This window comes from Lygodium microphyllum, chromosome 28 (assembly GCF_053477565.2).
Source record: "Lygodium microphyllum isolate KBCC chromosome 28, Lygodium_microphyllum_v1.1.10, whole genome shotgun sequence".
Taxonomy (NCBI): Eukaryota; Viridiplantae; Streptophyta; class Polypodiopsida; order Schizaeales; family Lygodiaceae; genus Lygodium; species Lygodium microphyllum.
The window spans coordinates 86,355,477-86,382,780 of NC_141162.1; the positions used below are offsets into that span (position 1 = coordinate 86,355,477).

The window sequence follows — 27,304 nt, forward strand, 5'->3', positions numbered from 1 at the left end:
TTGATCTTTTCTGTTGGTTTTGCAGGCATCTCTTTTGCTTGTGAGTTATATTGTGTGTTCACTATCTAAATGGCACCCCGTACGCTTCCTCTTGTTCAGTACATCCCATTGATCAATAGGGATTGTCCTTCCCTACTAACTTTTGAGCCTATTGCGAAAGTTGGCCTTGCATCTTTTATGGCTGCTCCTCTCCCTCTGATTCGAGATGATCCAAGTCTTTGTGATGAGTTTCTCGCATCATATAGTAAGAAGTCAAGATTGGTTCGTGGTCGTTCCATGGTCCTGACACCTAGAGGGTTAGTCCCTTTCCTATAAAAGGGAAACCCTTTGTCACAGCTAGACAATTATTCTCAAATGAAGAGATCCTCAAGTTGTTACAGAAGCAGACTAAAGAGATCCTCGATGTCAAGAAGGTGATTAACACTTCAAGAGTGTATTTCTCAATGATCACTGATCCTCTCTAAAAGCTAGTCTGACAATTCTCTAGGGCAGGTTTATGCCTGCCAAGACACCATCTCACTACTTGTCCAAGGAGCTCTTCACAGCTTCCAGGATGGTTTTGAGAGGGGTTACCATTGATTGGAGCACTTACCTTCTTACGAAGATGGTGAACCAGCATTTTTCATGGTGACTAGAGGGAATGTTACCAATGTAACCTTTGGGTCATATTTATATGCTTTTCTCACATATTGAGGCCTTAAGAAGGGTATTTTACCTCCTCCTCCATATGATCCAGTCTCCTCCCCCTCCACCTTTAGAAGATTCAGAACCCATTGACATAGAGGATATTGAGTCCCCTCCTCCACTAGTCATTCAGCCCAAGCGTTTGAAGTGTGTATGTAAAGAATGGGGATTAGAGGGTCTTACATGGGGTTAGCACATGCAAATACCTCGTTATACTGATGGGGTATTTAGGGTGTACAAGGACCTGATTAGGGGACCATTTGATAAATACAAATCTATCTCCTCACCTTCACCTTCAGCTCCCATGGATTCCTCTCTCTCTCTCCCCTCTTTCTCTCTCTTTTCCTATCTTTCTCTCTCTTCTCCTAGTCTTTCTCTCTCCTCTACTCTCTTCTTCTCTCTCTTTTGCAATCTTCTTCCTTATGTCCTTCTTTCTCTCTCTTTTAGTTAGATTAGTTAGGTCTCCTTCATTATAGTTGGTATCAAAGCATAGGTATTTGGTCCTTTGTTCTTTCTCTTTTCTCACATCCAGTTCTATGTAAAGAATGGGGATTAGAGGGTCTTACACGGGATTAGCACACGCGAATACCCAATTACACTGATGGGGTATTTAAGGTTGGAAATCTCATAGGAGCCACAAGACTTGGAGAGAATTTTGACCACGGTTACTTTTCAAAGGAGAGTTTTCTTCTTCATTATTGAGGAGCTCCCATGGATTCTCAATCCAACAGAAGAAGAGAGAAATCTTCTTTGTTTTTGCATCACCCATAACAAGAGTTAAGGAATATTTCGAGTAGAAAAATCATAGGTTTGGACCGCTTCTTTAGTTGTGTCAAATGTACCCGGCCAAAATCTTGATCCTTTCTGTGTATCTCATATTTCTGCCACCCATTTACTCCATGGCCACTGGCTGATGTCCCTAAAGAACTGTTGCTTTCTCTTGGAGTTCATGTTCTCAATAGGTGTTCCTGTTGTGATAGATGAAGGCATAAATTAGGGTGGAAAGTGTTCCTACAGGGGTTCCTACTACACTTAAAATCATTTCGCAATAGCTTGATCATTGCATCTTTGCTGACCAAGCTTTGCTGGTGGGCAGCTGGAGGATGGATGTACCCTTGCTGACTATAACATTCAAAAGGAAAGCACCGTGCACCTTGTCTTACGACTTCATGGTGGCATGCAAATCTTTGTCAAAACCCTAAACAACGAGATGATCACTTTAGAAGTTGAGAGATCTGACACCATTGATAATGTGAAGACCAAGATTCAAGATAAGGAGGGCATCCCGCCAGACCAAGAGAGACTGATATTTACTAGAAAACAACTTGAGGATGGTTGCATCGTGGCAGACTACAATATCCAGAAAGAAAGTACTCTCCATCTTGTTTTACATCTTCGCGGTGGTATGCAGATATTTGTGAAGACAATGATGGGAAAGACCATCACCCTCGAAGTTGAAAGCTTGGATACTATAGACAATGTCAAGGTTAAAATTCAAGATAAGGAGGGTATTCCTCCTGACCAAGAGAGGTTGATCTTTGCTGACCAAGAGAGGTGATGCCAGCTCAAGGAATAGCAGGTGCCCTGAACGTGCTAGCTTGGTTGAGAGTGGTTAAGAATAGTAAAGCCAAATGTTCCAAGTGATTGGATTGGAAGATGGATTCAAGAGGTGTAGACTTCCTAGAAGCTGATCGAGTACCTGATCTCTAAGACTTGATAGATCAGAATGTCAAGGGAAATCTTCTGGTCTCTACGAATCCAAGGATGCATCAAAGTCTATGTGACTGTCATCTTTTTATGACGCACAAAGGAGATTACTCATCTACCTCGTGAACAAGTCAATGAACACCATGTGAATGTTCCAGAGAATCTGCCTTTCTTGTCTCAGGAAGTTCAAGTCCCCAAATCCATACAGTTGGCCCAACATCACTAGCAATTGGTCTATCAAGACTACAACTCTGCTTCAAGTTCATCGATTGCTTTGTTTATAAGCATTATAATGCTTGGTATATGGGACTTTATTACAAACTTGAGGTGCTTTGAAAGTATTTGGCCCAAATATTAAGATCTTATGGGTAATATTCTCCACCACTTTTGTTAGCAAGTCTAGTTGCAGCTTGTCTAGCCAGGTCCATTCCTCTCAATCAAGAGGATTAATTTTTTTTTGCATGTGGAAATTTTCTTTTTGTGTAAGGCATCAGCACACAGGGCAATTGTCACCATGGATGACTGAGATTGTTAGAGGTGAATAGAGATCTCCTTTGCCACTGAGCATAGGCACGATCTATAGATACGTAAATCTTTTATTGACTACACCAATCCAGCACATGGTGCTACTACTTCTGTGTAATCTTGATCATCAATTAGAAAGGGGATTATCAAGCCTGTCCTCTTCTTCAGGGTCAATATGTCTGCGTGTATAACAGGAGGCATTGAAAAGAAGCTGCTCAAAATTCATGAGGAGCGCAAGGAGTTGTGCTATCTAGTTCAAAGGGGTATGTTGTGATCTCAATAACTGCAATCTGAGAAAAGCAATGCCACTCTTCTTCATGGGCTTGGGTTGTGGACTAGCAATGTGTACCCCCCAACCATGTCTTAGGTATGCAAACCTTCATCATCAATGATGTGGCACATAACTAAGCTCAGAGATTTCAAGCATTGAAAGGTGCAATTAGCCTATGTGATGGGATTGCAATTCCAAACACTATTGCTAGCATTTCAGATCTCTGACTGATGAGATTATCTGTGTAGATAAAGTACTTGCTACTGGCTTTCATGGGACTTATTTTAATGTGACAATGATGATATTTCTTGGTTGTACACATTGTGAGATTGCCCCATACAACTTGCAAAACAAAATATAGAATTGAAGCTTTCGATTGACAACCTTAAAAGGAAGTGGGATTTTTAATTTATAAAGCCGAGGCATTGAAATTCTGTACTAAAATCCTGATTTGGAGGGCTATTGATTTTGATAGCCATATCAAGGGTGTTGTATGTAGTGGATAGCACCCCATGTATGAGGGGATTCTTACCATGACATGCAAGACATATACATCATACAGTGTGGATTATTCCTATGACAACATGAAGATTGCTTAAGGAGAGATGATGCCTAGGGTGAAGTCAGCAATCATTGGAAACATGGCTACATTGGTTTGCAACTTGTAGTAGCTTTGGTCATGGACAGGAAGGGATTGACCCTCTTCTGAATATTTATGTCACGTTGTGTCATTGAGACCTGACATCAATACTAGGAGCACCCAAGGATCTTAGTTGTTTTTATTCAAAAGGATTCCAGCAAGCCTTTGTAGTGTTGACTCCAGAGGATACAACCAAATCTAAGTTGACAATAAGTGAACTTGACAATGGTACTCATGGTGGTATGCCTATGCCTTGATTGGCAATCTTGGTAATGATGCTTATGATTGGTCTTGAGATGCCATTTCTGGTAAGGTTATGCTCTTATTGGCAATTTATTAGCCCTAATAAGCAAGGATTTTGTTCATATTGGCCATGGTTCCCACTCACAGTGATGCATGGAAGTTGCAAAGTATTGCAGGGATGCAGACTCAGGGAATTGCTAACAAAAGTCAATTACAGCAAATTCTTTTTGTGTGACTAAGGGCACATCCCATAGCTCGATTCAAAGAGGTCATTGTCCCCTTCGATCAGAGCCAAAAATCTTCCCATTCCACCCTAAGGTTTGGGAGATACACCCAATTTTGTGCTCAGAAGTACTTTGGGATAGGCAGCAATCCTACACAGTCAGCCCACAAAATTCAATTATAGAAAAGCCTTGATCATTTACTGTCAAGGATATTTTTACATAGCCTCATAGAGGGGATCAAGAGCTTTAATTTGAATTAGAAATCTTGGCGATCAGAGCTTCCTAGCTCAAGATGTTTCCATTTCTGTAACAGGGGGTCTAGTAGACTGCACTTAGGATGGTAGGCCACAAGGGAAAAGCAAAGGCCCAAGAGGACTTTCAATGTGAAATAAGGGACTCCCATGCCTCTATGAATGGTCCTAGCTCTACGCCCAAGAGGATCATGAAGACATGCTTGAAGAAGGGGCCCCCAAGATGGACCTTTTTGCTATGCTTAAGGACACACTATGTCAACATGAGACCCATCATGATGAGCAACATTGAGAGCTGGAACACTGCCATAGGGAGGTGGAAAACCGCCAAGATTAGCATCATAGCGAGATGATGGCTAAGATGGACTTGCTTGTATAGCGCAAGGGCACCCTCATCTCCACCCTCTTACCCTCCTCACCTCAGCCCAAGGAGCATGGTCCTCCCCGTGAGACCAACCTCCTTTCCCCCTTGGAGATGGGATGTGGCTAGCAAGGTTTCGGTAGCACCCATGGTTTTCCCCATAGCACCTATGAGCTGGGAGATCCCTCTATGCAGCATGATGAGCTCATCCTCCCCTCACTCGTGACGAACCCTTCCAAGCCATCCTTGGGACAACACCTCCCCTATAGTGGAAGCTATATGCAAGGGAAAAATGCAAATTTTGGGCAGCAAGGCCTTAACATAGGTGCACATGGCAATAGGCAGCATGCACATGGCAGTTTTGGGCAGCAAGGCCCCAATGTTCAATTTGGTTCGTATGTATTACATGTGCAGCATGGGAATTTTGGGCAGCAAGGCCCTAATAATCAGTTTGGCCCACATGTAATGCATGGGCAGTATGGCACTCATGGACATTTTGGTCAACAAGGCATATATGGGCATTCTCACGGACATTATGAGTACCATGACCATTTGCATGCACCTACTTATGGTCAACATGCATATGATGATTGTGAATATTTTTAGTAGTGTGCATATGGAGATTCTTATGCTGCTAGTGATTATGACCAGCATCATGCCAATACCTATGCTCATAGACTTGCCACTCATCATATTTATGGTCAGCCTAGGATGCAAGGACCCCATTGTAGTCATGTTGGACAGTCATCATGCAATCTTGGGCAGCATGTTTATGGGCAACAAGATGACCAAAGTTTTGGTAATAGTCAGGAGCAAATAGATGTACATGAGTAGTAGGGATATTATCACCATATGCAGTATGGATAGCATGAGTATCATTATGAGTAATAGCCACATTGGTATGACCCTCCATATGGACAGTATGAGCATTATGGTCATGGGCAGCCATCTGTTGTACATGAGCAACAAGATGACTATGAGCAGCATGTCAGAACTATTATTGAGCTAACCAATGGTGATGAGCATGTGTGTAGATTGCTATCTAAGGCTAAATGCATTAGACATCTTACTAGTGATACGATACGGGAACTGCATGCTGTGAGCTTATGCTATCGATGTGCTAAGCCGATATCTTATGATCATCAAGACAAATGTAGAGCACAAAATGTAAAACTCCTATTTGTATTCGAATATCATTATGCCAAGGATAGACACATGTTGCTAAAGACCATTTTGATGTGGGTCCAAAGCAAAACCAGCTTTCATTCAAGAAAGAAGATCATGTAGATCTTAAAGATCATGCTCATATTACAGATCAAGAAAACATGTCCTTTCAAGAGACCCTTTTAGTCTATACACATGTCACATATAAGGGTAGATGGAGTATACTTTTCATGCAACCCCATGTGTTATTTACAGCATCCAAGCATAGACTGAGCTTAATCATATGATAATTATGGCAGACTCAATGCAATAGCTAGTGGTATTGACCATTCTAGCTTTACTTGTGGATGGTAACCCAATGCACGGAAAGGATAACCACTTTCCATTTGACCTCGGTGGTAGTGCAGAGAACCACGCTTGCATGGATGACATGTATGCTGATGATGCTTACCATGCAGGTTATCCATTTGATCTCGGTGGTTAAAAAAAGCTCTCTCTACATCAGCACTACCTCGATGCAGTCCCCTCACCTTGAGGCGGCAACCTTGGCTGAAGGACAACTCGATCTGGGCCTGTTTTGTAATAGACATCCATCTCTTTTCAAACAATTTTGGGCCTGCATTAATTGCACCCATGCATGATACATATGGATTGAAAGTATGCTCAACGAGCTTCATTTTGACATGCGGAACGTCTCGTTTGGAGTTGGCCATGGAAAGTTATGATTAGTTTTCCACTGCAGGCATGTTTGGGACAGCATGATTGGGTCTATTTTGCAGTAGACAACCATCTATTTTCGAATAATTTTGGGCCTGCATTAATTGCACCCATGCATGACCTACTTGGGCTAGAAGTATGCTCAACGAGCTTCCTTTTGACATGCAGAACGTCTCGTTTGGAGTTGCCCATGGCAAGTTATGATCAGTTTTCCACTGCATGCCTGTTCAGGAGAGCATGCTCTCTAGCGTTGTCTAGGCCTTTTTCGTTTGGAATTGGTGTCTATCCTTGTACTGAGTTACCTTCTTCCCTCATGCTCACATTGCATACATGCTCATAGGCCATCGTTCCACAAGATTTCACCCCCCCTCCCCCCCCATCCAGCCATACCAATACGTCCTCTTTTTTTTTAAAGGGAAAAAACCTTTTGGGTCAGGATGGAATGTGAAGAATGGGGATTAGAGGGTCTTACACAGGGTTAGAACATGCGAATACCCGATTACACTGATGGGGTATTTAAGGTGTACAAGGACCTGATTAAAGGACCATTTGATAAATACAAATCTGTCTCCTCACCTTCACTTTCAGCTCCCATGGCTTCATCTCTCGCTTTCCTCTCTTTCTCTCTCTCTTTTCCTGTCTTTCTCTCTCTTCTCCTAGAATTTCTCTCTCCTCGGCTCTCTTCTTCTCTCTCTTTTGCAGTCTTCTTCCTTCTCTCCTTCTCTCTCTCTTTTAGTTAGATTAGTTAGGTCTCCTTCATTACAGTGTAGCAGAGACAATTCCATGAGTCATTCCTTCAGTGTCAGCTCTTGCTACCTCTAGAAGTGAACTCCCTACCTACCTCACATGCAACAACTTATTCAGGGCACATCGAGAGGGTTCTTTGGATATATCAATTCCTTCCCTAAACTACTTAGTGGCAGGGGATGCCATCCCTTTCCTTTGTAAAGACATCCAAAGTCCTATTGAACTCTCAATGATAGCTTATGCTCAAAAGTTATATTCTTCTTTCTATGAAGAATTGAGGAAATCCAAAGACCAGTCGAATAAGGCAACCACAGAGCTAGCCTCTTCCAAAGATACTCTTTCCGATATATTTAAGTAGATGGAGCAGCAGACCAAAATGATTGAGACAGAGAGAGAAGAAATATCTTCTTTGAAAAATCAGTTAGTAGAAGCTCAATTAGAGGTCACCACGGTTTCTGAAGAGAAAGAGAAAATGTTCCAAGAAGCTCAAGAGTTCATGGCTCTTTTGGGTATGAATCTACCAAACTTGCAGAATGCTTACAATACTATGGAATCCCAAGCCTCCCATATTAAATAGTTGAAGGACCAACTGGCACAGTCACGATCCATTCCTCCAAGTCCTAGTGTCCCCATGATTCCTTCTATGTCTCAGTATGACTTGGCTGCTCTTCAACAGAATGCTACTTTCTATCCTTTATTTCCAGCAAAGGTTGAGAGATTGCAATCTAGAACAAATATCTTATGGATCACTTTTGAGCAGATTATGGAATTTATTCCTCTCGCCCACTCTTTCTTTGTTCATTATCAACAACAACAGTTAGCCTTTTATGTTAAACTTTCAACCATGGATTTGTCTCCTCCAAAGAATGGCTGGAGTGGAACCTAGTCTGCAGATCTGTTGTTTGAAGTGGTCAAGATGGGTTTGAGGATTCAGTAGTCCTAGATTCAATGTTGATGTCCTATATGTACCTCGTGACTTGTTTATTCTAGATGATGAAGATCTCTCTTGGAATGTTGGAGATGTAGTCTTGCAAGCATTACTCTATTTACACCAGTTGGAGCTTAAGATTGATGAAATGTTTCAAATTATTATTCTAGAGTAGCTGATTGTCCAAAGGATTCTTGGCATCCTATGCTGGATTCTGTTATCTTAAATCAAAGACAGTTAAAGGCTTCATCTCATGTGAAAAATGTCAACCAACTAACGGGTGGATTTGTTATCCCATCATTCCAAGCAACCTCATTTTTATCCTTTATTTTTTGAGGCCTGTGGTAGACATTCTGCCTTAGGACCATCAATTCCATCCTTGACCTATTATCAACACATGGCTCATAGGTATGGCACTTATCTTTCTCTATTCAAGAATACTCCACATGTCATTTTTCCCCTTCTATTTCAACCTAAAGATGCACCCCATATTCCTATTTTTACGCAATGTCCTTTCATCGTTGATCGGGTATTTTCTCCCCTTCTTCCTTGTCCTTCCCCCATCTTCTCATTTCTTGTCCACTTTTCCACCACATTTCCTTACTCCCTTCCTTTCTAATACTGCTAAATTGTCGGATTCTCCTACCTTATCTTATTCTTCTTTTTACAATTTCACTTGTCCCTCTCTTCATCCTTTATCCCTTATTGCATTCCCATCTCTTTCATCTTTTATTCAGACTCCCGCGTAGTTGGTTACAAAATATGAAGGTTTTGAGGAACACCCTAGCAAGCTCCATCTATTCTTTGAGAGATACAAATAGTATAGCCTATCCTTGAATCCTCTCAAGTATCTTTTGGGTCAAGTATGACATAATCTTGTGTTATATGGTGTCCAAAAATGGAATCACAATAGAGGCTACTAAAATTAAATCCATTATGAATATCTCTCCACCCACCAATCCAAAGGGGATGCAATGCTTCCTCGGGAAAACTGGATATTATCGTTACTTTATGCTAAACTACATTGCTATTGCATGACCATTTTTAGTCAAGCTTTCTGTGAGGAGTTGAAAAAGGCTCTCATGATTAATTCCATCTTAAGAGCCCTTGATTGGATGATAATGCTCCATGTACATATTAATGCCTACAAAACAACAATTGGAGCAGTGTTGTGCCAACCTCATGAGCATAATATGAATTTCATGGTGAGCTAAGCTAGTTGAGAAGTCATTGATACCAAAATTACCTATTCTATCACTAAGTAGGAGGGCTTAACAATGGTTTATCTTGTGAAAATGTTTTGATATTATCTCCTTGCTATGCCTTTCACATTCTTTGTTGACCTTCAAACATTGTTTACCTTGTAAATAAGCCATATGCCACTGGATACATTGCTAGATGGCTCTTACTTCTACTGGAATTTGATTTTTCCATCATTGTACATAAACATTAACAACACTTCATTGCAAGTCAGTTATCAAGAGTGACTAGTGGCAAAAAGACCACAGGAGTTGATGGTCAACTCCCTGATGCTCATCTCTTTCATATTAATCAAGAATTTAAGCTCTTTAAGACCAATCCAAAGCAAATCTAACCCTAAATCATAAGGAGGATAGTTTGGTAATCATCCAAGGATTTGATCCTAGCCATCACGATCTATGCTACTTACGAGCATGTAGATTTAGATGACTAGCTATTCTCTAGGTCTACCTTGTAAGATGGTTACTATTGTGTGAGCCATCAAAGACTCGAGGCAAGCAAGCTCCATACTTGGTTCAATGAGAGTTAGAAACGAGGGGGATTTGAGTGTCAACCCCTCTACCCATAACATGTAGTCAAACTTCAGCCCTGTAAAATAGAATTAAGCCAATTTTCTAAGACTTAGACCTTAAGAATAGTTATATTTGTCAATCCTTTTCTAAAATATGATAAATAAGTTAGAATTTATAAGAAAAATAAAATTTAATTAGAGAAATCTATAAATAACTAGGATAAACTAGAAAAACTAATGATAAATCATCATAGTTGAATTTTTCTAAAAATAAAGATATGATAAATAAGAGTAAGTTTATTTTATCTAAAAAATATTTTAAAATTATATTTAAATATTTAAACTAATTAAATAAAATATAAAATTTTCACCTTTAGGAAGATATGTAAATGTACATAAATGTGGAAACTCATTTCAAAAGCTAGCGAGAAGGTCCAAAGTTGGATATAACATCTTCCCCTTAGAGAAATCAAGATATCCTCATCTCAACAAAAACACATGATGATCTTTCTAGAAAATGGATTCCTCTATCCAAGTCACATTTTCTTTTAAAAATTCCTTTCATTGGATTAGATATTCTTGTAAGGTCTGATTTCTTAAAGGTTTTTCCCTTGTTTTAAAAATTCTCTGTAGTTGGGCTTCGTGCATTCCATGAGTTGGGATTACAATGTTTTCATCATCAAGGATATACTCAGGATTAGGGACATAGAATTTTAATAGGCTTATGTGAAATATATCATGAATTTTTAGGTGAGGAGGTAAAGCTAGCTTATAGAAATGTGCCGTCAGACATTTTATGATTTCCTATGACCCACAATATTCAAGACTAAGCTTCTTGAATTTCCCAAGAGATAAGAAACTTTTCATGGGTTAAACCCTTAGAAAGACCATGTTGCCTTAAAGATTTGATCTATCCTCTTTGGATTTGTGCAATGCTTTTGTCAATCTTGGGCTTCCTTTATATCTTGATGGATTGCTTTCACTTGCTCATGTATGTCATCTAGCATCCTTTTGGAGGCCTTTACCTTTGTGGTTTGAATTCAGTGTGCTTTAAATAATCAACAACCCCCTTCTCCCTATTTTTTAGAGTTATGCATTCGTTGGTAGGTTTAAGGTGTATTTTTTATGTATTTTTCTTTTACAAAAATAATAAAAATCCACTCTAACATAGAGATAGGCCTAAAATTAGGCTAAACCTCATGTTTCAGCTCTAGTATACATTCACAAACATTAATCTTATTTTTTCTTATTTTTGGGATGCAAAAATCTTTTTTTCTCACATTTTTCTTATTTTTTTAATTTATCTATAGAAAATTACAAATATTTAATTATTTACTTATTTGGATTGATTGATCTTATCGAGAATTATTTTCTTATCATGTTTCAACCCATATCCAAAAATCGTATAATTCTTATTAAACCGTATAATATCAGGTTTTGCATGTTTTATATAAAATTTTTATATGACTACTTTTTTGTAATTTCTTCAACATGGATGATAAATGAGAACATTAGATCAAATACAATCATTTCAACCATTTCCAATCAAAATTTACTGTAAAAGGATGAAAGTGATGACATACTCATAAAATCATGCCTTATGACGTACGCATTTTGAAAATGGAGGCTAGCTGTTGACACTTTCCAACAGTCGCTCACAATCCATCCAACCTTGATTTATGTCCTTTTGCACTTTCACATCATTGCACAATCAAAATCTTTCCTCTCTTCTCTCATACACTAATCCATGGGGAAAATGAGCTCGTTTCCAAGAAAACTTGAACCCAAATGGGACAGTCTCTACAAGATCGTAAGAATAGGGAAGAATAAGTCCACGGCATTATTGGCAGATCTTAAGGGAGTGGAATTTAAAAATAAGATTAATATTAATAAGATTAAACTTATTATCACTAAATGCACTAACGAAATAAATACCTTGCACGTCAACGCGGGGGTGATCAGAAACCTGCAACAGAAAATATTGGTTGATGGGGCAACATATTCCTTACTTGGAGCAGCCATACTTGGAGCAACGACATCATCAAGGAAAGCTTATTTGGTGGAGTAAAGGATATAAAGTGATTGAGCAAGAGAATGGATCATTTGTCTTGGAAATCAACGTCTTTTGTCATCACCACTTGCGAATCTTGACAAGCATGCCTATTACATTCAACAAAGAAGGTGGGATGGAGCCTTCAATACATCCTCTGAATATGCTAAATTTTGACTATCATAATTAGGAGTAGAGGTGATGATGGCTAGTTATTGAGTAGTGGATTTTTTCCCTAGAAAAGTGCTCAAAATTTTCCAAAAAATCTGAATTTCAAGGGAATATTGGATTCCGTTAAAGGCGGAAGAGGAAATTGGATCCATTTTAAGCGGCAAGCAACAGATGGGTATCAAAAGTGCTTTAAAGACCCACCAAGCGATAGTTGGGGAATTTTCATGATTTTCTAGAGTGTCAGAAAGGACTTCAAAAAGTGGTTGGTAGTGGGGGACTTCAAGTCAGTCATGCAAAAATTTCTGGGAGTCAAATCGGAGGCCGGACATGGAAATAGTAGTGCGTGCCCGAGACCAAGATCAAAAGAAGGCATTGTAAATGGACTTAAGTGGTAGGAGGGGCTGTGACCCTTGGGGCCTCCACCTCCCCAAATTCTCATAACTATAAGAAACCACACCCTCATGGAATCGATTTTGGATAGAGGGGGATTGGAGGCCTGTAAGCAAGACATCAAATAGATCATGCTTGACATCTTCCTCAATTTTACACTCTCCATCACCACTTCCTAATCAAAAAATGGCTGTCTGGTGGAGAAGCTGCAAAATTAGTCTTTCTCTCTCCTCCCTCCTCTCTTCTCTTGATGCATGTTCACATGCGTGATTCTATGGGAGAAGGGGAAAGAGTTGAACGAAAGATGCTGATGGAATGATGGAACTGGAGAAAATGAGATCATAGATTGGTTTGTAAGAGAGAATCAAGGATCGAGAATGAGCATTAGCGGCCTCCCAACCATGAAATACAAGACTCCAAAATCGTGTTTTTATGCGTAAGTAATAGATTCATTTGTTTTATGAGAGATGTTTAATTAAATTATTTGTAAATGGTTTCCCTTTATTTTTAATGCTGAAATCTATAAGAAGTCGTGAAGAAAACCAAAAAATTTAGTCATTTGACAATTTATATCAGAACACGCAAGACTCGCAATTATGTGATTTTCATAGAAATTATAAATTTTGGGGGGTTTATTGTGACTTTGGGGTTCATATGGATTAGAAATGAAGATAAAATCAATTCTCAATGATTGTGATGAGTCCCAATCCATAAATTAAAAATGTTAGAAATATTTTCTAAATAATTGAAGAAAAATGAAAAAATTTAGTTTACAATGCCTTCTTTTGATCTTGGTCTCGGGCACGCACTACTATTTCCATGTTCGGCCTCTGATTTGACTCCCAAAAAATTTTGCATGACCGACTCGAAGTCCCCCACTACCAACCACTTTTTGAAGTCCTTTCTGACACTCTAGAAAATCATGAAAATTCCCGAACTATCGCTCGGTGGGTCTTTAAAGCACTTTTGACACCCATCTGTTGCTTGCCGCTTAAAATCGACCCAATTTCCTCTTCCGCCTTCAATGGAATCCAATATTCCCTTGAAATTTAGATTATTTGGAAAATTTTGAGCACTTTTCTAGGGCAAAAATCCAGTAAATAACTAGCTATCATCACCTCTACTCCTAATTATGATAGTCAAAATTTAGCATATTTAGAGGATGTATTGAAGGCTCCATCCCACCTTCTTTGTTGAATATAATAGGGATGCTTGTCAAGATTCGCAAGCGGTGATGATAGAAGACTTTGATTTCCAAGACAAATGATCCGTCCTCTTGCTCAATCACATTATATCCTTTACTCCACCAGATAAGCTTTCCTTGATGATGTCGTTGCTCCAAGTATGGCTGCCCCAAGTAAGGAATATGTTGCCCCATCAACCAATATTTTCTGTTGCAGGTTTCTGATCACCCCCGCATTGACGTGCAAGGTATTTATTTCGTTAGTGCATTTAGTGATAATAAGTTTAATCTTATTAATATTAATCTTATTTTTAAATTCCACTTCCTTAAGATCTACCAATAATGTCGTGGACTTATTCTTCCCTATTCTTATGATCTTGTAGAGACTGTCCCATTTGGGTTCAAGTTTTCTTGGAAACGAGCTCGTTTTCCCCGCCAAAATGAAAAAAACCAATTTGCCAAAGTGTGAACATGAAAGATTGAAATCAATTTTTAAAAAAGTTAAGCCTTAAGCTTGCTTTACTATAAGAGACATGAAAAGCCATGATTTCATGAAACGTGGGAGAAGGGCGCTAGTTTTTTTGGTGCCCCAAAAATTGCTAAAATTTTATCATTTTGTTTACTAGTGATCATCAAAGGGAATGCTCCAGGTCATGGGATGCTTGATTTCTCCATGCTCCATCACGAAAAACAAATCAGCAATTGATGCATTTTATGAAGAGATCCGATTTTAGTATTTCTCTCTCCTCTCTTCTCTCCCCTCTTGTTGTATGTTCTCATGGATTAGTGTATGAGAGAAGAGAGGAAAGATTTTGATTGTGCAATGATGTGAAAGTGCAAAAGGACATAAATCAAGGTTGGATGGATTGTGAGCGGCTGTTGGAAAGTGTCAATAGCTAGCCTCCATTTTCAAAATGCGTACGTCATAAGGCATGATTTTATGAGTATGTCATCGCTTTCATCCTTTTACAGTAAATTTTGATTGGAAATGGTTGAAATGATTGTATTTGATCTAATGTTCTCATTTATCATCCATATTGAAGAAATTACAAAAAAGTACTCATCTAAAAATTTTATACAAAACATGCAAAACTTGATATTATACGGTTTAAGAAGAATTATACGATTTTTGGATATGGGTTGAAACATGATAAGAAAATAATTCTCGATAAGATCAATCAATCCAAATAAGTAAATGAGTAAATATCAGTAATTTTCTATAGACAAATTAAAAAAATAAGAAAAATGTGAAAAAAAATAAGATTTTTGCATCCAAAAAATAAGAAAAAATAATATTAATGTTTGTGAATGTATGGTAGAACTGAAACATGAGGTTTAGCCTAAGTTTAGGCCTATCTCTATGTTAGAGTGGATTTTTATTATTTTTCTAAAAGAAAAATACATTAAAAATACACCTTCAACCTACCAATGAATGCATAACTCTAAACAATACGGAGAAGGGGGTTGTCGATTATTTAAAGCACATTGAATTCTGACCACAAAGGTAAAAGCCTCCAAAAGGATGCTAGATGATATACATGAGCAAGTGAAAGCAATCCATCAAGATATAAAGGAAGCCCAAGATTGACAAAAGCATTGCACAAATCCAAAGAGGATAGAGCAAATCTTTAAGGAAACATGGTCTTTCTAAGGGTTTAACCCATGAAAAGTTTCTTATCTCTTGGGAAATTCAAGAAGCTTAGTCTTGAATATTGTGGGTCATAGGAAATCATAAAATGTCTGACGGCACATGTCTATAAGCTAGCTTTACCTCCTCACCTAAAAATTCATAATATATTTCACATAAGCCTATTAAAATTCTATGTCCCTAATCCTAAGTATATCCTTTTGATGATGAAAACATTGTAATCCCAATTCATGGAGTGCATGAAGTCCAACTACAAAGAATTTTTAAAACAAGGGAAAAACCTTTAAGAAATCAGACCTTACAAGAATATCTAATCCAATGAAAGGAATTTTTAAAAGAAAATGTGACTTGGATAGAGGAATCCATTTTCTAGAAAGATCATCATGTGTTTTTGTTGAGATGAGGATATCTTGATTTCTCTAAGGGGAAGATGTTATATCCAACTTTGGACCTTCTCGCTAGCTTTTGAAATGAGTTTCCACATTTATGTACATTTACATATCTTCCTAAAGGTCAAAATTTTATATTTTATTTAATTAGATTAAATATTTAAGTATAATTTGAAAAATTTTAAAGATAAAATAAACTTACTCTTATTTATCATATCTTTATTTTAAAAAAAATTCAACTATGATGATTTATCATTAGTTTTTCTAGTTTATCCTAGCTATTTATAGATTTCTCTCATTAATTTTTAATTTTCTTATAAATTCTAACTTATTTATCCTATTTTAGAAAAGGATTGACAAATATAACTATTCTTAAGGTCTAAATCTTAGAAAACTGGCTTAATTCTATTTTACAGGGCTGAAGTTAGACTACATATTATGGGTAGAGGGGTTGACACTCAAATCCCCCTCATTTCTAACTCTCATTGAACCAAGTATGGAGCTTGCTTGCCTCGAGTCTTTGATGGCTCACACAATAGTAACCATCTTACAAGGTAGACCTAGAGAATAGCTAGTCACCTAAATATAGATCGTGATCTGCAGGAGTAGGAATCCTTGTATATATATATGTGTGTGTGTGTGTGTGTGTGTGTGTTGTGTGTGTGTGTGTGTGTGTGTGTGTGTGTGTGTGTGTGTGTGTGTGTGTGTGTGTGTGTGTGTGTGTGTGTGTGTGATATATATATATATATATATATATATATATATATATATATATATATATATATATATATATATACTATATATATATATGATGGAAAAATCAAATTCCAGTAGAAGCAAGAGCCATCTAGTGATGTATCTAGTGGCATATGGCTTATTTACAAGGTAAACAATGCTTGAAGGTCAACAAAGAATGTGAAAGGCATAGCAAGGAGATAATATCAAAACATTTTCACAAGATAAACCATTGTTAAGCCCTCCTACTTAGTGATAGAATAGTTAATTTTGGTATCAGTGACTTCTCAATTGGCTTAGCTCACCACGAAATTCATATTATGCTCATCAGGTTGGCACAACACTGCTCCAATTGTTGTTTTGTAGGCATTAATATGTACATGGAGCATTATCATCCAATCAAGGGCTCTTAAGATGGAATTAATCATGAGAGCCTTTTTCAACTCCTCATAGAAAGCTTGACTAAAAATGGTCATGCAATAGCAATGTAGTTTAGCATAAAGTAACGATAATATCCATTTTTCCTGAGGAAGCATTGCATCCCCTTTGGGCTGGTGGGTGGAGAGATATTCATAATGGCTTTAATTTTAGTAGTCTCTATTGTGATTCCATTTTTGGACACCATATAACACAAGGTTATGTCATACTTGACCCAAAAGATACTTGAAAGATTCAAGGATAGGTTATACTATCTGTATCTCTCAAAGACTAGATGGAGCTTGCTAGGGTGTTTCTCCAAGTTGGAATGGACACAGATTAGGAGCTTGTTCCACCCGACTACCCTTGAATCATGTATAAGAAGGGATTCCAATCTCACTCTCAAGCCCATTCTAAATCACAATCACAAATAGAATGGGCTTGTGAGAAAAGAATTGTTTTAATCAACAATTTGGAAAAATAGCTTCGTGTGTTTGAAAGAGGATTTGTTAATGAACAACACATTTCTCAACAAAAGTGCATACCAAAAATTGATGCAGTTTTCCCAAATCAACACTCACATATAAATCTACCAAAACAAAAAGAAAATATTGGCATAGGAAAGGCTCATTTCTCCAAAATAGTAAGGAGTTTGATCTAGTTGAAATTGTTCTCCTTGATGCCATCTTCAATGTCTCTAATAGGAACTTTGGCCAAATTCTGCTCTGTTTGCTCACAAATCAAGCTCAAAGATAAGGACATCCCTATGTTATAAAATTTTGGACCAAAAATCTACCATCACCAAAATTCTTTAGAAGACTCAAAATGACCTAAAAATCATTTCCAAATATTATTTACACACATGTCACAAAAAAGTTCCGTTTGGCTTTGGCATACCACATACCATGACAATCAATGACACCCAATGAATATGGTCAATTTCATAAATCAGTATCACATTTTGTGGCTTATCCATTTCTTCTTAGACATGATGGATCTATCAAGGATTCATAGAGTAGGGTTGTGCTTGACAAGCCTGGCATCATCCTTAAGAGGGCTTTTTATGGAATGAGGACTTATGGTGGTATACTCTTAAGGTGAAAGTAGTTATAGGCAAAAATGTATCGGTATTCTTTTGGTAAGTCAATCAATTGTTCCTCATTCTATGTAGTGAGTTGCCTAGCAATATACATAGGCTTCAGGGATTTTCCAAGTGCTTCAATATTCATTTCTTGGACCTTTTTCAATCCATCAATGGGTTGTTATATGTGTTTTTATGCTTTATACTAAGAACCACAATTAGTTGATTACTTTTTTGAACTTTATGAATCTTGGGAGGTCTTATGGTTCTTTTGGGCTTCAAGTTTTTGACTTGATGTTGTAGATTTTGTGTTTTGAGTGTTTATGACTTAGATGGACTTGAAGTTTGGTCTTAGACTTAGTAGATTAGATTGTTTGGGGAATTTCTAGGTCAAAAGTACTACTTTTGTCCATATATTTGGTGTATGGATAAAGATCATTGAGCTTGTTTCCTAATCTTTTGTAGTTGAGCATCTTGAGGTATTCAAGCCATTCTAATTATGAGTTTAGTCTCACAATGCTTCCATCAAGGCTCTTAGTATGAGAGAATTTTGTATCCATATAGATTTTCTCAATGGTGTTGCCATCAATTTCATAATCCACTATGTTTGAATTAGAGTCACCATTGTCTTAAAGTGATCAATAGTCCTTCAAGTCACTTACTTCCTCATCATCTAGACTTTGCTCTTTTATCAACAAGACAAAGAGGCTATTATGGGAGCCGAATAGAAATTGGCATAGATTTCCCATTGCCATGTGGAATCTTTTAATAACTCTTTGAAGATGATTCCAATTTTAAAAAAGGGCCACCACTAGCTAATAATCTTGGTAATGCAAGCCTATCCATTGGGATAGGATAGCCCTATAATCAGGGGCCATCATAAGGAGTAGCACTAAATATAGTTCTAAGTTAGGTTCTATGATCTGAGGGTCAAAGTATCTCATGCATCTTTCGGACCCATGCAATTCAGGAGTCTATCAATATTCTAGATCTTATATAAATAAAAATTTCAAATTGTCAAGAATATGTATCCAATCATACTCATCCTTGGAAAAAAATATATTTGGCCAATGGGGGGTTAGAGGATCATTAGAATCTCCTTATAATAGTACCGAGATATTGTGTAAGTCAACAAGTGAGACTTTCTAAGACTTCACGAAGCCCCAAGAGGAACACCAAGGAAAAGGGGTTTCTACTGCAAGAAAATCTATCTTGTAACATCAACAAGCTTTTGTTTCATTCTTTAGAGAACCAAAACAAGGAAAAGAACACCACTAGTAGCAAGAAATCTTCACGCAGCATCATAGTAGATATCTCCCACGGATTTGATAGAATCAAACATAATCTTAAACATATTCATAGAATCCATCAAAACTAACAAGAACAAAAAATAATAAACCACTTTGTAATGGAAATAATCACATAGTGTTCATCTTCATTGTTTTCAAATTTCTTTCTCTCAATGTCTCATAGATAGATACATTGTTTTGATAGAATTGGCTATCTTTGACTCTCTCTTTCTCTCTCAATTAATAGTACATCATCTCCTCACTACAATAATCAATAACCATGCTCAATAATCATTCTTAGGTCATGGATGCCCCTTCCAAGAGGTGTGGGAGGTATGAAAGGTCACCAGAGCCACTACAATGACTCTTCATAGCTCACTACTATCACTTCACTCTAGTCTTCTCTTGAGTCTTCAACAGCTATTTCTTACATTTCCTTGAGCTCTTTTGAACTTACATTCATCTTTTCCAAAAGTTAGAAAACTTTTCCAAAGTACACCCTCATATCACAGAACACTTACAGAAGCATACAGAACACAACAAAACAGAAACAGAGTAGGAATAGAAGCTCTACAGAAGGTCTACAGAGGTTCAATAGCAACTATAGTAAATGTTCAAATAGCCAATTCATTTTTCAATTGCATTTAACTTGACTAGTTGAAATTTGAACATGCATGAGTGCTTCCTAATCCATGAAGTTATCGTGACTAATTCAATACTTTTGTGAGGAATCCAAATAGATAAAACCTGGATATGTGGACTCCGGGAAATATCCACGTATATACTAGGAGAAGATCCTCCCGCAGGCGCGCCTTGTGGCTTTTTAGGGCCATTGTAGGCATGATCTCGGCTTGTGGTTTGCCTTTGCGGTCTACCAATTTACTCACCTTGGTATGCAGCCTTATGATCTTTGCCTCTCCCCATTGTACATAGGAAATTCCTTCGCGGGACTTCAGATGAATGGTGCTTGCGGAAAAAGGGGCTTTATAAGCTTCTTAGGAAGAAACCAGGGTGGTGGCTAGGAATGGGTTTACGGATGGCTTGTGGGCTTTGAAGCCTATTTGCGGAAAGGCTCTTACAATGGGTCTCGCGGGAAGGGAGCTTTATAAGCTTCTTCTTCTTCTCTTCAAAATTCCGAGGCTAGGAATGGGCTTGTGGGTGATTGGTGGAAGGGGCTTATAGGTTTCTCCTTCTTTTCTTCAAAGCCCGGGCTAGGGGCTTGTGGGTGTTGCAATGGAAAAGGGTTTAAAAGAAACCCGGGGGGTTAAAATGGCCTTTATGGGGAATCCATGGGAAAGGCCTTAAAAATCGGGGGCTAATATGGATTTGTGGTGGATCCAATAGGAAGGGGGCTTAAAGAAACCGAGTTTAATATGGACTTATGGGAGTTGCAATGGGAAGGGGGCTTATAGAAACCGAGTTTAATATGGACTTATGGGAGTTGCAATGGGAAGGGGGACTTACAAGAGCTCCCTTTGAAGCTTCTAGGGAGTTTCTAGGCTACTGAACCCACATGGATGAGGACGAAGGTGATTCGTGGATGAGGAAAGAGCAGCGTCAGCAGCAGCCAACCGTGGCATAATGAGGGTGGAGCTGGCGGATTTGCGGCTAATGAGCCTCAGCGGGGGCTCTTCTGAAGTAGCAACTCCTTCCTCCTCACGACGCAATAGTCTCCACAGCTTGTCGCCTTCCTCCTCTCACCTCTCAAGCAGCCTGTCGCAGCATTTTTCCCTCCCCTTCAACATCTTAGAAGGTGTTTTTATAGTTTGGGGGGGAGAGAGGACCTCCCCCCTACGTGGCCCCTTGCATGGCCTCTTCCCCTCCACCTCTTAAATTGCCATAATAGCCCATCCCCTTCCCTCAGCCACGCATCGGCTAGGGGAAGGTAAATATTTTTTTTAAATAAAATAAATAAATTGCAACAATTTTATCCCAACATTATCCTCTTGACCTCCTCCCAAGAGGGAGTTTACCTATGGTTATGCGGATTTTTAAACCTCAGTCCCGTTTTGCCAGTGGAGAGGTCATGATTCCTCGGTCCCGATTGACCAATGCAGAGTACTCCTTTTCTTGCGTACGATCATAAATCAACTACCGGAAATGGAGATAATCTTTTCACGAATTTACGGTGTGCGGGAGGTTGGTCTAGTAATATTTCAAATGGAAATATTACAGAACTTGGCTTGAAACCTTCAACCCTTCTCTTATCTCTACCATCTTCGAAGTCTAAGCTCTTGAATCCCCATGCATTCTTCTCTTGCCAAACCCCTATGGTGACCTTCAACCCTACGCACTGCGACAATGCACATAGACAAAGAGATAGAGAGAGATAAATCAAGAGATCTTATCTCAAGCAAGAGAGAGAGAGAGAGAGAGAGAGGTGTGGAGGAAGAGTTGAGTGGGAGTTTAATGACACAAAATTGAGTAGAATGAAATAAAGTGAATCTCACAAAGGTTTTAAATTGTGTGCTACATATGTAAGAAACATATCTTAAGTAGCTATTTTTATTTTTTTAGCATTGGTACAAGTGTCATGTTGAGATTCAAGCTTAGCAGTACTTATGATCGACACTAGACACTTCTAGCCTAGCTAGACTAGACATGTGTGTGCCTTGAATAAGTTGGGTAGGTTAATTATAGTTAGTCAACTATGGTCAATTGCTAGACCTAACTATTTATACTATTGTTACTCATTTAGTGTGTATTACAATATAGTGTGATTGAACAAGGAAACAAAGAGAGAGTACACCGCTCTCAATTGGCACCTCTCCATACCTTTTTTTGCTTTTTGCTTCCCTTCAAACATGGTATGAGAGATGAAGAGCTTGGCTTTGAAGTGCACAAGAGCTCGGTCTTGAAGGAGTTGAAAATTGGAGGGCGACTCAGACTTGCTACTAGTGAAGAAGATTGTCTTACAACATTGGAGCCATAACTTGCACTTGAATGGTATGTATTAGTGTGTTTTCGTAGTCTACATCTGATAGAGCATATTTGGGCTTGTAAAGAGGGTTCATTGACTTTCATTGAATCCAATGGTTAAGATCATCATGCTCAGCAATTATATCAATATAACAGCTTGATCTCCAAACATCTATGACAATTTTTGGATGTCAAAGGGAATAGCGCCAAGTTAAATGAGGCAAGCATCTTTAGTCCTTGTGGTGGATGATGGGTATATAGCCTATATTATGGAGCCTATATAGCACTTGTTAAGTCCTCATTGAAGAGCCATAGGTATTAGCCAAATAACCTACAAGAACTAGCGTGAATCTAGAAATCTATGCTAGTTTTTGTGTCTGTACTTGATCAGAAGGTTTTAGCTCATTAAAGCTTGACATTCGCAAATTCAACATCAATGAGATAGTTGGAAACTAACATAGCACCATTCTCATACATTTGGGGCATGATTTTGAGGAGCAAAAGCTCAAAAATGAAGGTATTTGACATGCAAGGTAGTGTCTTGAATATGGGATAGCTTGTACTTGACACCTTGGAGCTCATTGAAGCTTGTTTGGTACCTACTTATGGTTTGATGAGACTACATGAATGTAAGATTTTCTATGGAATACTACAAGCATGGAATCCTTAGATTGTTTTAGAGGTGGTTATAATAGAGATTTGGCTACTTACAAGTTGTGAGAAGTCTCTTTGATCACTTCTACTAATTGTATGGACAACCATTGATGCTCAAGTGTCCTTGTATTGAGTCCTAGAGGTTATGGTACATGTCAAAAAAGTTTTGAGGCTATTATGTGCAGAGAATACCTTGATTATTGTAGAGTTTTTACTATTGGTTGGTTTAGACTATTGTCTATCATTTGTCATAAGAAGATATCTACATGAGCTATATGCAGTTAATTGTACCTGCTTGAAATGCTACTACATAGATGTTTTGACAACTATTTGGAGATTCTTGGCATGTTTCTAAGTTGAAATATCACCAGTTATTGCAAATATTTTACTATCATTAACTCTTGAGCTAAAATTGTTTGGTCCGAATAGTGGCATATCTATGCTACTTGGCTGAAAATTTTTGGGTTTCCATTGATGAACGGATGTTTGCTACATGTCTAGATTGAGCTAGACTGAACTGATTGTAGGGTACCTATAATGTACATGAGTTTCTTGAATGCTATGCAATAATGTTAATCAATGAAAAGACTGGTTGAGTACTATAGTGAATACTTATAGAGCTGAAGATATGGCTAATGCAACAAGTATGGATAATATTACTCGGATTGTGGAGAAGAAGTTTGACAATAAGAACTTTGCTCTATGGAAGTTTAGGATGTGAAAATTTTTGAATGGGTAGAGGATATTGGGATATATATACTGGGGCTAAAGCTAAATTCAAACTACTTGAAAGAAATCTGACTTGTGGACCAGTAGAGGGCTCACAGATAGTATCGAAAAGAGTGAGCAAAGTGCTATACTAGTTCTCTTTATGCATCTTGGATGCAATGGCTATGTAGATTACTAGATTGTCAATCCTTGAAGGATGCTTGGGAAATTCCTATGAGAAGAACTATGGTAATATTAATCATGCATAAAAGATATAGCTAAAGCACTAGTTCAAAAATATGTTTAGAAATGGCAAGAGCACCTAGGTCTATATGACCCAGATTAAAACCCTTTCGGATTAGCTTGCTACTACTAGTTAAAAATTTGAAGTGGATGATATGATTCCAGTCACATTAAACAACTTGGATAAGGAGTACAAAGCCTTTGACACATTGAATTTTGTGAGAGTAGAACCCCCTGATTCAAATGAATTACTTGCACTGCTACTACACAAGGAAATCATATTTGGCTTGATTATAGGTTCAAGTATCTCATGGAGTAGAGATACGATCTTTTACTCTAGTCAAAGAGCTAGAGGTGCCAGAGCTCATGGATCTTTTTGAGGTTGTGGTGACACTCAAAATGCCTATCGACATCATCAATAGAATGCATAATAGAGTTCACATAAACAAGGCTAGAGAGGATCTTGGCAATTTAGAGGCAAGGGGAGATCACCTATAGACAAAGGTCGTACTTGGAAGTCTCATGATCAGTTGAATATAAACAAATATTGTCATTGATGTGTTGGATATGGACACATAGCAAAGGACTGTCACAAAAAGCAAGCTCACATGAAAGGTAAAGCTAGACAACATGACAACTATGTATCTTCTAGTAACACTCATGTTGATCAAATAGATAGGCTACTTGTTGTGCAATATATTTCTAAGGATATGTCTAAGCAAGGAAAGGCAAATGAAAAATTGTATATAGACTCACGTACATCCAATCATATGACACATGGTGAGTAGTATGATTAGATAACTGCATGCTCTCATGGCTGTGTATGCACTAGTCATGATACATATCATGATATCAAACATATGGGTGTGGTACCATTAGTCATGCATGATGACAAGAAAAAGATTCTATATGATGTGTTAAATGTACCATCTATCACTAAGAATCTACTATCTGGTGGAAAATTTGTAGACTAGAATCTACAAGTTAGATTCAATAGAGATGATTGTTTTATTGAAGAGTTGTGCCAATAAGTTTTTCAGGACAATGTCTTCGATCATTGAAAGAATATATTGGAGGGGAGCAAGGACTACATAGTAGCATCCGTGCACGAGGAGTTTTTCGTAGCAGGCACAGTAGATAGGTTTTCCATAGTTTGGACAATGGAGTGCATGCATGCATACATGTCACACAGACGTTCGAACGCATGCAAGGCACTTAAGAGTGGGACCTGAAAACCCAAGTGGCTATACCCAGATGCTTGGTTCCGACTCAGGGAGAAGGCTATAGATTCTCCAGGATGTTGGAGATAGCAGCGCGAGGTGGTAAGGCCATAACTGGAGGTAGAAGTGGTCCATCATCTTGGGAGTGGTGGCCACAAGACTTATTTGGAGGACTTTTTAAGTTTTTCTTTTATTATTCTTGCTTATTTTTTTGCAATATCCCTTGTACTAATAATTGTGTTGCTAACAGTTGTATTTTGTTTTGTTTGCAGCACTCCATTACAAATCATGATCCCACCGTCCTAGAGACACAGTCTCACTGCATTGATTGATCGATTGTATAGACGTGGCGGCCTAGTAAGTCACTCATCTTTCTTGTCCGTAGTTACTAATTTTAATTAAAATGAATTATTGTATGGTGGACTAATGTGTAGTTGTTTCTTTTTTTGTAGAGTCTGTTCGATGCTCCTTTGTGGTGGGATGAGCTCTCGAATGGCAAGGATCTATAGCTCGTCGCCCTTGGATCCGTGGAGCGCACATCCTCTTCTTTTTTGGTCATGTGATTTATGTAGGCATTTTCTATGCACTATGTTATTATCATCATTTGTATCTTGCTATGATTCTACCGTCGCTTTCATTATGCGATCTTGTATTTATTTTATGTATCAGTCTTATGGATTCAAGTACACTTTATCTTCATTTTGACGAGCATTGTATACTTTACTGTAACTCTTTTGTATGGCCCAAATAAAGCACATAGTGCTATTTGTGATAGGGCATCTTACTGCCTTGCCACCAAAAAAGAAAAATTTCCTGTAATCGTCGCTATTAGCATCACAAATTTACTGCACACATCACTATTAGCATCATAGTTAGTGTCACACATCATCGCTATGGGCATGGCTATTTGTGTCACTATCAGTGTCGCAAGCTATTTGCGCCGCTATATTGATAGCGACACATATAGCAACGATTATAACGACGGTTCTATGGTGTTGCTAATACTGATACTTTTTGCAATGACGGGGGTAAATTTTTTATGAACATTTTCATCGCTTTGAACATCGGTATGAGGCCTTTATCTTGTAGTGTTTAAAAGATTATATGTAAGAAATAAATAAAATCATATTTTACGAATGCAACTTTTTGTTGCCCATTCATGGGATGATGGCTTGCTAGCTACCTTTGTTATAAAAATATAGTACCTAGTGATCCATACGATTACATAGTTGATGGTTTTTTCAACTTCCTTTGTAATCCCAGTACTCGTCATTCCATTTGTAGTGATTGTGTTCGCAATGTTATTGGCAGCTCCTGTCTCTACGACCTTCATAACTTTTTTCTTTAGAGCCATGGTCTTTAATTGTGAGATCATAGAGGGGATTTTTGGCAAGAGAGCTTGGGGTTGTGAGAATTGGATTGATGGGAATTTGATTGATGGGAAATGGAGATCACTAGAATTTAGGAAAATCAAAAAGAGTCTTGATTCCATAAGGAAATGGGGTAGAAGGGATGGAGGATTCGATTCCAAGATCCAGCGGGGTATCCTCCTTGTCTTCGTATGATGACAATTCCTGTCCTTGTGCTTCTCTCGTCCCACTCCCTCTTGCTCTATACTCTTGAGAAGAGCCTCTCCTCTCTTGTTCAAAATGCCTTCCAATGGCTCCTCATGCCTCATATTTATAGCTAAATTGAAGAAGAAGGGTTGTGGCCAAGAAGAGGAGCTCTTTGTGGGGATATCTTTGAAAATCAGTAAATCTGGAAGATTTTAAGATGTAATTTGATGCTAACAATTTGATCTTTGAGGTCGAGAGAGGCTGTCAGAGATGCCATGACTTATTGGCAATGATCGTGCTTCAAACTAAGCCTCTTTTCAAACTGAGAGGGGAAAATTACTAGAGTTATCTGCTATGATACATGAGGAGGATTCAGGCTTTTTCTCGTGCAATGAAGTGCACCATTTTTTTTCTCATG

At 38.2% G+C, this 27,304-nt stretch overlaps 1 protein-coding gene across 1 annotated transcript in view; it reads left to right on the forward strand.

Annotated features, from left to right (window-relative positions):
* Positions 1-1,861: 1,861 nt before the first annotated feature.
* The window catches only part of LOC148011709 (polyubiquitin-like), a 33,636-nt gene continuing 8,193 nt past the window's right edge, over positions 1,862-27,304 (forward strand). The window contains exons 1-2 of the mRNA XM_087670402.1: positions 1,862-2,214; positions 10,954-10,959. Coding sequence (XP_087526528.1) covers positions 1,862-2,214; positions 10,954-10,959 — 359 coding nt within the window. The remainder of the gene's footprint in view (positions 2,215-10,953; positions 10,960-27,304) is intronic.